Here is a 13,664-nt window from a genome sequence, read left to right on the forward strand (position 1 = left end):
GAACACAAACCAAGTTAGCCCAGAAAATGAATCTTAAATGCATCTTAGCATGTATCTTAAAAATATTACCTAATTACTAAATATACTTTGAATATTTAGTAATTGGACAAATTGACCGAAAAAGTAGGGTTCGTCTTATACACGGAAAAATACGGTATACCCCAAACCACTCTAAATGAAATTAAAATTAAATCTAATTACACTTCAAAATGATCACATTTAGGATTTACTCAGTTGATCAAGGTACAAAAAATCAAGTCTCATATTTAGAAAAGTACAGAAACAATCAAGTTGCAATTTTACCTTGTACCTGAGGAAATGGAATAACAGAGTCAGCATCCAGGTATGATCTAACAACCAATCCTTGACCATTAATTCTCTGAGCCCAACGTCCACGTGGCTGCAATGGACCAATCTGATGTTCAGCATTCAGAGATGTTGGACTTAATTTCTCAAGCATCTGGCAAAGAGTAAAACAAATCCTGATAAATGAAATGAAAAAGATGATTTTTTTAATATGTAGTTTGATATGTACTTTGCATTTTTGCAGATTTCCAGGAAGTTTATATCAAGCTTTTATAAAAGATCTAGTTATGAATAGAGATAAGATTTGAAAATGAAAATTTTAAATCTAAAAATTGGCTATTTATTTAAATATATAGATCCAATAGGCTTCATTTTTTAATTAGCTATTTATGTTTTTAACTTCAGACTATAGTTAAACTTTAATGACTTTAACATAATTTGCTAAAACTTATTATTTTACAACTACATTACTAACTTGCTTTTTGGCCCAAAGTGGAAGCTGTCCCATACTAAATCTGTAACCAGGGGGTGTATTCTCATTGCTAGAAGGAATGCTTCCTGAATTTATCTCTTTTGAATCAGAATTATAACTCATTTCTTTTCTTTCCTCTTCTTTTTCAATAACCTGGAGTGGCTTGGTTACACCTATTGCACTTTTTCTTTAAAAAAATAAAATAAAAAAGGCTGCAAGTCAGAGAAAGGTTATAAAAAATTCAAGTCATTTTTATTTTATTTACTTATTTTTTATTTTTTTTGTAACTCCTACCCTATAGGTTGAAAACCTATAGTACATGAGTACCATGAGTGGGTTAACATTTTTTTTTAAAAAAAACATCATTTTCATTTTTTTTACATTAATAGAATTTAAAATTATTTAAATTTTATGTTAAGGAGATCACCAGAAGTGTGTGTATACACACATATATATATATATGTATATATATATATGTAAATACAAACAGGATACGTGAAAAACCCGACAAGTTTTGTAAGTTGTGTGACTTGCATCATCATCAGGGGCATTGGTGTATATAAAATGTTAAACACAACTAACAAAGATTAAATTCACAATCCATTAGATGTTTCTAACTGTAACACTGAAAAAATTGAAACATTCATTACTGAATGTTTGTTGGAACATTGTTATTTGTTGTCACATTCTGTGCTTCACGTGTGTTATGTCCGAGATCTGAGGAAGTTAGATTTTTTATGAATGCCGACCACACTTGGTGTAATATCAAACCTTGGTTTTTGTTGCACTATGTAGGAATTCTAAGCATTTTTGTTGCTTCTTGAATTTCCTTGTGAAACAGTTTTTATCAATATATGACATGATTGTTTTTTTCCCAAAGTACTTTATATCCAGTGGAAGTTGTGTGGAAAGCTAGGCCTGATTTGTGTTCTCTTCTTTTTTTTACGTCTTTTTTGTGTTCTGTCATACAGATTTCTCCTGACCTTCCTGTCTGGCATACGTAACAAATGCCACAAGAACAATAGATTTGAAAGACCCCTGTTTTTTTTTTTTTTTATGGGATGGTGCGAAGGTTTCAGTGGATGTAGGAATCTTGATATTTTTTCTAAAGGGAGAAAAGCTACTTTCAAGTTGTACTTGCGGAGCAATGTCACTAATCTGTCTGTGACATTTCTGATGTATGGTAGTGAGATTGCTTTCTTGAAATCTTGTTTTTCTACATTGGTTGTGAGATTTTTTTTATACACCAATGCCCCTGATGATGCAATTCATACAAGTTACGAAACTTGTCAGGTTTTACACGTATCCTGTTCGTATTTAATAAACATGTGGTCTCAATACCAGAATCTATCTCTCGAAGAACAAATATTATGCTAAGAAACACGAAGCAACAGAGTATCCAATAAGGAAACACAATTACATAAAGGATGTTTGAATGAGTTCATAAACTCAGCACAAGTTTAAATCCAAACTTGTGCTTTGGCATGGTATTAAAGGAAGAACAAAAGATCAAAAACAGATAGAATGAATTCTGTGAAGAACTTTTACAGCAAATTTGTAAGTGCCTCTACCCAGGGGAATTGGGAATTGGAATTACCTCCACTTAGACATGAAGTTGAAAGAGCAGTAAAAGAGCTTAATAACAGTAAGGTCAAGGACACAAATGGAATTCAGGCAGAATTAATTAATGCCAGAAAGGGATGGATGATAAGAGCATTTCATATAGGAGACAGGAGCATGGCCTAGAGACTGGAAGAAGTTAGTATTCCTACCACTGCGCAAGAGAAATATGAAGGATTACAAGAACTACAGAACTATTAGTTGAACCTCTCATTAAAGCAAGATTCAGATTTTACTAAAGATTATTCTAAGGATTGAGGCCAAAATCCAGGCTGAGATGAGGAAAGAGGCAAGTTTCAAGAAAGGTAAAGGTACCAAGAGATCAGATTCTTTGCCATGGATAGATTATTTAGATATATAGTGTTTAGACTTCATGGATTACTCAAAACTTTTGACTATTCTGGATTTTATTAATGAAGGTCATAGGCTTTCATCAACATGTTATCAGGTTGATGGGTAAGTCATATAACAAGAAGCTGCAGTAAGATCATGTTCCATTAATTGATTGGCTAAGAGATAGATGAGGTTGTATACTTTCTCCTTGCCAGTTCAGTATCTATGCTGAGGCCATCATGTGCATAGCACTGGATGAACTTAAGATAGGAATTAAGATGCTGGCAATTGCTTCAGTAAACTGTGATACCATTTATAATACAATACTCCTCTGTAATGACAAGGAAAAGCAGGAGTTAATGAGATCAGTCAGAACAGGGGACAAAGTCAACTCAATAATAAAGATTGTGGTACTTTGAGAAAGTACAGACAGAGAAGGCCTTGAGAAACAAGTCTACCTTAATGAAGAAATAATTTGAGGTCAGCAAATATGAGTATCTGGGATCCATTATTATTAATGTGGAGAAACACTATTCTGATAATGTCAGAAGATTAGGGAAGGCTAGGATAATAGACTAATTTAAACTAACTAATTCAGTCAAGTTAAATTAGTCAAAATTGAAACTAATTTAGATTAAGGTCTGGAAGGCTAGATTTATCACTACACCCACAAAAATCAGGATTCTGGATGCAATGTTCTTTCACTAGCTACTTATGGATATGAAACTTGGAACAGAAAAAAAGGATCAGCAAGACATTACCTTAAAAGCACTGAGAGAAAAGAAAGCTAAAATACTTTGGACACACAGAAAAAAAAAAAAAGAAAAAAAGATCTATTAAAACAGTAATAGAGGATCAAGTTCCTAGAAAAAGAGGAAGTGGTAGACCATCTAGAAGATGGGCGAATTGTTTATCTAGAGTGAATGATCTTCAGAGAGATGAAGGAGCCTCTGTAGCTAAGTCAATACAGATGAAGCCCTTTGGCTGGACGGCATTCAAACCTCAGTTTGATTCCTGTCCAGCAAACTAGCCCGGTGGACACACAGATCTATAGACAGAGAACATGTTGGAGAATGATGGTAAGCTGTAAATCCCCCCACCCTCCCCCCAAGCTAGGAAGTGGTAACTTCTGACCAATATATCATCTCAGGTTCAAATGCCAATACTAGTTTCCTGGATACTCCCATACACTAAAATCAACAGATGGTTGAAAGCTCAAGAAAGTCCACAGAAAACCATCTGGAAAGAATTTGTGGCACCAAGATAAGAGATTATCATACAGCATCTGCTGATATCCAATGAAATTGTGGATATGAATCTCAATCTTTTACCTACTATTTCTGTCAAAATGCCAGTGCCACTAACCTTTTATCTCCCATTCCTTTTAAGGGACTGCAATACCAAATATTAGCCTTGCTTACTGAGTTGCATAAGGATCAAAGGGTAGATAACTGGGAGGAGAATCCCCCACATAACATTTTAAGGGTGTAGAATCAACTAGAGCTTCTAACTTAATGGTGAATTCTCATCGTCTGTATTATATTTTTATTTAGCATATGATGTACAGGTCTCAGGATATTACATACATATTACATAAAACAGCATAAAAACAATTGTAAAAATCATATTAAAAGCAGTAGAATAGGTTGAAATGATTAAACATTAAAAAATTAAGAATCATAGCTTAATCCTTAAATTCTGGATCCACTCCAGGGATTCTGGGGTCAGTTTAAAAAGTCCTCTTTAGTGCCTGAGAATGAGTAGATAGGGCACTCAAGCACAATGTGCTTGATAATTCTTCTTGATAGTTCTTGGTATTAATGAGCAGTTCATAAAGATCTTTCAATCTTGTGAATGTGACTTCATGGAGAGATTGAGAGCAGTTGATGATGGGGAGGAGAAACTGCCTGTAAGTGAGCAAGAGGTGTTTGGGGAGTTGAGTAAACTAGATATAAATAAGGCTGTGGGACTGGATAACATATCACCACATATTCTGAAGGAATGTGCCAAAGAGTTGACACCTGCCTTGACATATTTTTTTAATACGAGTCTTGCACTTGGTCAAGTTCCTAAAGAGTGGAAGGAGGGCAAGATTGTGCCACTTCATAAAGGAGGTAATCGAACTCAAGCATCAAACTATAGGCCTATCTCTGTGTCAGATGTTGTGGTTAAGTTGTTGGAGAAGCTTGTGAGAACTAGGATCCAGAGTTGGGTTGACAACAATGGTATAATCTTTGATGGACAGCATGGATTTGCTAGAGGGAGGTCATGTTTTAGTAATCTACTTATTACAATAAAGTGACTGCTTCCTTGGACAGAGGAGAAGGATACACAGTAATATACTTGGATTTTGCAAAAGCTTTTGATAGAGTACCTCATGATAAGTTGACAGTCAAACTAGAGCAGATCGGGTATCAACAAGTTGTGTATGGGGGTGCGATATCCAGGAAAAGGAAAGTCACTAATGGAGTGCCTCAGGGGTCTGTTTTAGGGCCATTACTATTTAACTTGTATATTAATGATATTGGCGAAGATTTGGATGGAGATATTCAGTTGTTTGGAGATGATGCAAAGTTGGGACGAACCATGAAATGTAGTGAAGATGTTGTGGCCTTACAGGAAGACTTGAATAGATTGAGTGATTGGGCAAGCAAATGGGGATGTGAGTTCAATGTTGCAAAATGTAAGGTTTTAAAATTTGGAAAACAAAGATGGATGCAGAATTTATGCTTGGTGAGAATATATTGTTGGAAGTAGAGGAAATAAGAGATCTGGGGGTGATAGTGGATAAGGATCTAAAATTTAGGGGACACATCGCCAAAATTGTAAAGACAACACAAAGACTTTTGGGAATGATGCGGAGGACACTGACGTGTAGAAGTAGGGAGATTCTTGTTTCATTGTATAAGGCTTTGATTAGGCCACACATGGACTATTGTGCCCAGATTTGGTCACCGGGTTTTCAGAAGGATGAAGAGATGTTGGAAAGGGTCCAAAGGTGACTGACTAAGGTAGTTTCTGACCTCTGGAATGTTGACTATGAGGAAAGATTGAGAAGATGTAATTTGCAGAGTCTGGTGGAGAGAAGGAAGAGGGGAGATATGATAGAGACCTACAAGTTGGTAAGGGGATTGTTATAAGATCGATGGTGGAGAAGTTCTACAGAGAATAGTGGGAGATCAGGGGAGAACCAGAGGTCATCCCTGGAAACTGTATAAAGAGGATGTGAGTAGGGGAGTGAGAGGCAGGTTTTTTTCGTGCAGAGTTGTGAATGATTGGAATGCCTTGCTTGAGAGTGTGGTGTCTGCAAAGAGTTTGAGTGTGTTTAAGACACGGTATGATGAGATGTGTGTGTGTGATAAAAGGACCTCCCAGATGAGTCTTTGACTCCATGAGGTCTTGTTTAATAATAAGAATAATAACAGCCTGAATCCCTCTTCCACATACACAGTTTGGAGTATCAGACCAGTTCCATTTATACAAGAGATGTTTACCTCTCCCATGTCCTGTTCTGATGCGATTTAAAGTAGTCCATACATGTCTAGGGAGGTCAAAGCCCTCCAGACGAGATGTTGGATTTGAAATGGGAATTTGAAAACTGGAGGTATGTTGAAGCCAATACTCTCCCCATTACTTGCATAGGTCGAAGTTCTGGTCGTTCATTTGTATTGCACTCCTCCAGGCAGGGCACCTGGATTTCAGTCTTTGTAAGGTATGGAAGGAAATGTATTGGTGGATAGGCAAGGAACTGCTTCCAGTTATTTTTGTCCATAATTTGCTTAAAACTTGGGTCCTGTGAAGCGAGTTAGGGACTATATTACTGAGATGTGGTAGCCAGTAGCATATCTTAGAGCACCAGAGATTATCCTCATAGTTTGATTCAGCTGAACATCGACTAAAGAAGCATGTGCACTGTTCAACCATACAGGAGCACAATACTCTGCTGTTGAATAACCAAAGACAATTGCATAGTGCGCAGTGTGTTGGCATCAGCACCCCAAGAAGTACCAGCAAGTTTATGCATTATATTATCACAAGTTTTTAATTTTCCAGCAATAAACACCTGTTTATTTCTGAAGTAAACTTTTGGGATATAATTAGCCTGGATATTACTTAAATGAAAGGATGCGACTTCAGTTTTGTTCAGGTTGGGTTGTAATCACCATCCTCTAAAGTATTTATCAAGTACAGCCAGATCTTCAGTAAAGATGTTTTCAGCTTTTTTGGTATGTAGGATGTTGAGTTGCAATGACAATATCATCAGCATACATGAATCTCCATGATTGTCACTGGGATATCACTAATATATAAGTTAAAAAGCAATGAGGCAAGAACTGATCCCTGAGGTAGATCATTTTTAATCTTAAAGAATTTACTTTTGGATTCATTGAGAGATATTTGTATCCATCTGTCTGCTAGTATTTGATTAAGTAGGTTACCTAGTTTCTAAGAATTTTAAAATGAGACCCTCTCCTCTCGCCACACTGTGTCATAGGCAGCAGAGAGATCCATGAATACCGTTATTGTTTTCAATTGTTTTTCAAAGCCATTCTCTATGAAGGGTTGTCAAGGCCAGTACTTGATCACAACAGCTTCTATCAGATTTGAAGCCAGCCTGTTCCTGAGGAGTTCTATTATGTATACTTGGAGAAATTCTGTTGTAAATCATTCTTTCCAAAAGTTTCAGGCAGATGTTTAGCAAGCGATAGGACAGTAATTTAAATAACATAAATTACATAGCAGTAAGCTATTTAATAATTTTTGGACCACAGTTCTTAATGAATTCAGAGTCCAGCCGCCTTCCCAGTCCTCAATGAGTTAACTGCATGGGTAAGTTCCTGGGAAGTGAAAGCCTGAGATAGTGATGATGGTGGGAGATTTGTTTTATGATTTTTTAGTTTTTGTTTCACCTCTCTTGTAGCTACTTTATCTTGAGGATATTATCTTTATGTATTTTTGGGAGCCCGTATATGCGGGGGGGGGGGGGGGTCTAGAGTTATAGGGTTTCAAATATGAAAGACTATTCATGGAATCAGCCTCAGCCCTTAGGAACATGCCAAACCTCAAAAAATTTGGATGCATGAGACTGCCCCAAATTTGGGAAACATTTATCAGAAGAACTTCAGCCCAAAGGCCAAGAACTACCAATATAGCCTGCCAGGGGGCACCATCAGGACTTTAGGAAAACGTTAACTTCCTAGCTTCTTGTCTCATTTGGTGTTATGTAGTACTTGTGTGCACGTGTCTTTGTAATAAGTTCCCAAGAAGATGGCAACGTGACGTTTGCCGAAATATCGGAAAGTATATATTAAAGTTTATTTAATTTATATTTCTAGTGTATGCTGTCAATTCCTTAATTATTAGTTATCATGTATAACCAGCGTATAAACCTCTCAACAAGAACCTTATCATTATTCTTTGCTCTCACTGATGATATCTTACGATATGCACTTGCGTGAATGCTTATGGAAAATAATATGAAAGGTGAAGAAAGATATTTCAGATGTCAGTTACTTTGAAAGATTACTAAACAAAACAAGAGTGACAGAACAGTGGTAGAAAGTAATAAAATCACTAATTTTCCAGTATTAAACCACACAAAGATGTTAAAAAGAAGCTATGTTTAATTTGACTAAGTTTGTGAAAAAAAATTTGTTTCACTTCATCAGGAAATAGTATGAATAAATTCAAAAAATTACTAACAAAGTAATAGCAGTTGAATTTTCTAGAAAAAATTATTTGAAAATATTTAAAGAATGGAAAGCATGCATCTGCTGTTGGTTCATGGATTGCTGTACACTACTAGTAGATACAAGTGTGTCATGATGGATTAAGGAAGACCAGATTTGATGTAAAATTGTCCCTTGTTTTTTGTTAAACTGTAGAGGTTACTTCATCATTTCAGCTGATTAGAAACTATTATAAGTTACTATTTATTATTATAGTAGATTATTATAGTTATTATCACGCACCACACTTGGAGGGTGGTGCATGATTGAAATGGATTGCTCTTAGATGTTGTGAGTGGAATGGAAGCAGTGTGAATGAATTCAAGAATAGGTATATTAATTTATTATAATTAATATATCTATTATTAGAAATTATTAATATTAACTGAAATCGACATGAAGTCAAACAGCCTGTATAAAAATATGAGTAGCCAAGTAGTGAGGACACTTTACATGCAAAGTTATCTAGTATAACTTATTTGGTAACTAAGCAGGAAAACTTTCTACTAGTATGTTCTATCACAAATGAATTTACTTTTTTGGCTTTTGACTCTAATGATATTATAGGATAAATCTCTTCAATGCTTGCAAAATTTCATATTTGTAATACACTTTTTTTTTAATGTTATTCCATTCTCTTTTTAATCTTAGAGCTGTAAGATTAAAATCTTGATGTTAGTTAAGTCAAGTTTCTTGATAATCAAGAAACATGACTGAAATTTCTGATTTATAGAACTTTTCCCCTTCCCCCCACCCATGTAATGTTTAGTACTTGATATATTATGATGAAAGTCTCAGTCTTTCATCATATGTGTGTGTGTGTGTGTGTATATATATATATATATATATATGTGTAAAAAATAAAATAAAATAAATAAAATAATAATAAAATGACAAAAAAACAACTCACCGTCCATCTTGCCAAAGAGTTGGAAGATTTGAAATTAATGCTGAATGCCTATTTAGAATACTTTGCGTTACTTCAGGAGGGAGTCGCCACACAAATATGCATCTTATTTTGGAGACAATAATAGAAAGAAAAAAAAAAAGATTAAGATTAATCTTTAAAATAAATAAAATAAAAATATTTCACTGCAGTTAACAAATAAATGGTAACTGTACTTTTATTTGAGGAAGAGCAATTATTAACAACTACTATTGAATCCAAAAACAGAGTAAATGTATATCACTGTCATCATCAAATTCCTGATGATGGTACTAAATAAAAAATTTATACTATTACCAATCTCCTATAAACAATTTTCCTCCAAATTAATCCCGTCTGTCAGGACAATAATACTGATGGATCTTATATTTTGGTCTTCTAATTGCATGAATCCATGTTATCTTCTGTTGGTCTTTTCCCATCATACTGGCATCAAACACCTGTTTTATTAACCTTTCCTTCCCTAGTAAATGATCATACCATTCAAAATTAGCTCTGCTCACATATTCCTGAATGCTAACAATGTCAAGTTCCCTCCTAATATTTTTCATATGATTCTGCCATTGATGCCATCTGTTCACTAACCAAATTTTTCTCAAAAACCTTCATATTTGTGGTCTCTAGTCTTTGAACAACTACTTTATTTTTGACTCAACTCACAGATCCATAAGATAAAACTGGTTTGAATACTTGAATATTGCTGTTTCCTATCCTTCCTCTATCATTCTTGCTTTGATAAACTGTTTTGCTAATATTTCATTACCTAGCATATTAAATGCCCATGCTACTACTACTTCATTATAAATAAGAACCACTTAATACTTTCATGGTTATTTATTTTTTCATCATCATCAAATTCCTGCCATGTACCCTCAAGGGGTGTACAGGATATGACAGTACTACATGAAAAAATTACATCATTACTAACTTCCTATCTACAATTTTCCTCCAAATCAGTCTGTTACTTGTCAACACTCCAATATTATCAGCTCTTATTTTTCTATCGTCTAAAGCACTTTGTACCGTATCAATCCACCTATATCTTGGTACTTCCTCTAGGTCGTTTTCCTGCCAACCTGGCAGAGAATACTTGTTTTGCTAATCTTTCCTCACCCATTCCGTTTAAGTGACCATACCACCTGAGATTAGCTCTGCTAACGCATTCCTGGATGCTGACAATGTCAAGTTCTTTCCTAATATCCTCGTTTTTAATATGATACTGCCATTGATGCCACCTGTTCACGCCTATAATCTTTCTCAGGACTCTCATATCTGAAGCCTCTAGTCTTTGGTCAAATGTTTTACTTCTGACCCAGCTCTCAGATCCATAAGTTAAAACTGGTTTGAACACTGTCTTGTATACAGCTAATTTAGTGTTGCGACTAATTTCTCTCTTATTCCATATGAATTTATTCAATTGACTTCCCACCATACCAGCTTTGCTGATTCTGTTGTCTATTTCTATATTTAATTTACCATCTTCAGTAAAAATCGTGCCTAAATAGCTGAAATGTTTTACTTGTTCCACAGGTTCTCCATTCACAACACAGTTGACATTTTCAATGATTCTGCCTATTTTCATTGTCTTTGTCTTTTTATTGCTGACCTTCATACCATATCTATTACAACAGCTATTCAATTTAGTCAGAGAATCTTGCAGACTTGTAGCGGATTTATTTAGAAGTATAACATCATCCGCATAAAGCAAAGAGCTGACATTAACATCTCCAATTTCGATATCATGTTTAATACCACTTTCCTTCATAATGTGATCCATATAGATAATGAATAACAGAGGGGATAATGTACATCCTTGTCTCACACCAGATTTAACATTAAACCATCTTCCTGTACTTCCTTCAATTCTAACTGCTGACTTACAACTCAAATAAAGACTGAGTATTGCTTGATATAATGTCCCATTGACACCATATAACTGCAGCGTATTGAATAGCTTCTCTCTTGGCACCTTGTCATATGCCTTTTCCAGATCGACAAAACTTAAATACAGATCTTTGTTATATTCCCAAGCTTTCTCGACTATTTGTCGTAAAGTGAAGATCTGATCCTGACAGCCTCTATTTGGCCTGAATCCAGCTTGTTCTTCACCAAACTTTTCTTCCACAATTCTTCTCAACCGTTTCTCAAGTATACTTGCATAGATCTTGCCAGGAACACTCACTAGGGAAATACCTCTGTAATTCTCACATTCAGTTTTATTTCCCTTTTTATATATGGGTACTATGAGAGCTCTACTCCAATCATCGGGAATTCATCCCTCTGTCCAGGCTTTCTGAACTATGCAGTGCAGCCACTGTAAGACTCTTATACCACCATACTTCAGCATTTCTGGTCGAATATCATCTACTCCTGCTGCCTTTCCACATTTCAAGCCTTTGATGGCTTTTTCTACTTCTAGTATGGATATGTATTCCTGACTGCATGCCTGGTCAGTGTTTTTTATCACTGTGCTGTCATCACTGCTTGTTTCATTTAGCAGTTTTTCAAAGTAATTACTCCATACTTCAAGGATATCTTTTTCTCCTGTTTTCATTTCACCTTTATCATCTCTAATTCCTTTTACAGCACTCTTTCCTCCATTCCTAAGCTTCTTCAACAACCTCCAAAATATTTTGCCACCTTCTTGATATTTATTTTCTATATTCTTGGCAAAGTCCTCCCATGACTTTTGTTTAGCTAGTTTTACACACTGTTTAGCTTTCTTACATTTGTCTCTGTATTCTGTAAGAGTAAAAGCTGACTTATTTGACAGGAACTTTTGGTATGCTTTCTTCTTTTCCTTCACTGCCTCTTTAACCTCCTGTGTCCACCAGGGAGTTCTGATTTTTTTATCCTTACAAACAACCTCACCACATGCCTCTCTGGCAGAATCAATCAATGTTTTCTTCAGAGTTTGCCAATGAATCTCCAAGGTTTGATTCCTGTTCTCAAACTCTTTCATTTTTCCTTCAATAATCTTTGTGTAATTTAGTCTACAGTTCACATCTGAGAGCTGCTCAACTTTTATTCGCTTTAAAACTTTCTTACATGTTATTCTTTTCAATATGAAATTCAATTTTATCCTGCTCAAGAGTAAATAGTGATCACTTCCAATTTCAAATCCTCTGTACACTCTGGTGTCCTGCACCAGGGAGAAAACATCACTATCAACAATAACATAGTCAATGAGACTTTTCTTATTCCTAGCCTCTTCTCTCCATGTGAATTTGTGCACATTTTTATGTTGGAACATGGTGTTAGTAATAACCAGTCCATGTCCTGAGCAGAAATCCAATAGATATTTGCCATTATTATTAGCTTTGCTCTTTTCTCCAAATTTTCCCAAAATATTTTTGTATGTCTCACAATCATTTCCTACTCTGCTATTTAGATCCCCAACAAGGACCAACTTTTCATTTTTCATTGTGTCAGTTGCTTTTTCTAAAGCCTCAAAAAATTCCTCCACTTCTACCTTAGTAGAACCTTCTGTGGGACCATAAGCACAAATAAGTCTCATTGTCCAGTTCCCCATTCTCATATATGCCCACATTACTCTACTTGAGACTGACTGCCATTCAAGAAGATTAGCCTCGTATTTTGTGTTGAATACTATGGCTACTCCTTCTTTTCCTTGATTGTCATTGCCTGAATATAACATTTTGTATTTATTGCTCAGAAAGATCTCACCAGTTTTGGTCTTTTTTGTTTCAGTCACCCCTATTATGTCGATCTGGTACTTATCTAATTCCTCAGCTAGCTCCATTTCTTTGCCATTCAGGCTTCTTACGTTGATAGTACCGATCTTTAACTCTGGTGATGTTGAGTTGGGGTTTATTTTCAGATTTGTTCCAGTAGCTGACTTTTCGCTGTTCGCCCTGGTTCCCTGGCGAAAACAACGGGGGCCTTGTTTAACCAGGCGACACCCCAGCAGGCATGAAATTTTGTCATGTTGTACCATCATTTTTTATTTTGGTTTAACCAATAAGAATACAATTTGGTCGGCTAAATCCCAAATTGCCAGCCCATCCTCGTCCGTTCAGTATCCAACTAGATACCCAACAGGGTGCACCACGAGAAGGTGAGGATTGGACATTAGGTCAGAAGCCCTGGTCGGTTCTCCGCATTCCTTTAAAGGCTATGTGGAGGTCTCCTCTAAGTTATACAGCTTTGACCCTTAAGCAAATAATAGTTCTATACATGAGAGGCTATTTAGCCTATTAGTATACTGCATGAGTAAAAAAAAAAAAGGTGAAGAAAA

At 35.6% G+C, this 13,664-nt stretch overlaps 1 protein-coding gene across 2 annotated transcripts in view; it reads right to left on the reverse strand.

The window, feature by feature from the left end:
• The window catches only part of LOC150102187 (mitogen-activated protein kinase-binding protein 1-like), a 344,972-nt gene that overhangs the window by 136,988 nt on the left and 194,320 nt on the right, over window positions 1-13,664 (reverse strand). For both annotated transcript variants that reach the window (XM_090398639.1, XM_090398638.1), the window contains exons 19-21: window positions 9,371-9,472; window positions 782-965; window positions 304-460 (exon numbers count right to left, since the gene is read on the reverse strand). In XM_090398639.1, the coding sequence (XP_090254765.1) occupies window positions 304-460; window positions 782-965; window positions 9,371-9,472 (443 nt within the window). The remainder of the gene's footprint in view (window positions 1-303; window positions 461-781; window positions 966-9,370; window positions 9,473-13,664) is intronic.

This window comes from Typopeltis vanoorti, chromosome 10 (assembly GCF_054136105.1).
Source record: "Typopeltis vanoorti isolate ZY-2024b chromosome 10, IOZ_Tvanoo_1.0, whole genome shotgun sequence".
Classification (NCBI taxonomy): Eukaryota; Metazoa; Arthropoda; class Arachnida; order Uropygi; family Thelyphonidae; genus Typopeltis; species Typopeltis vanoorti.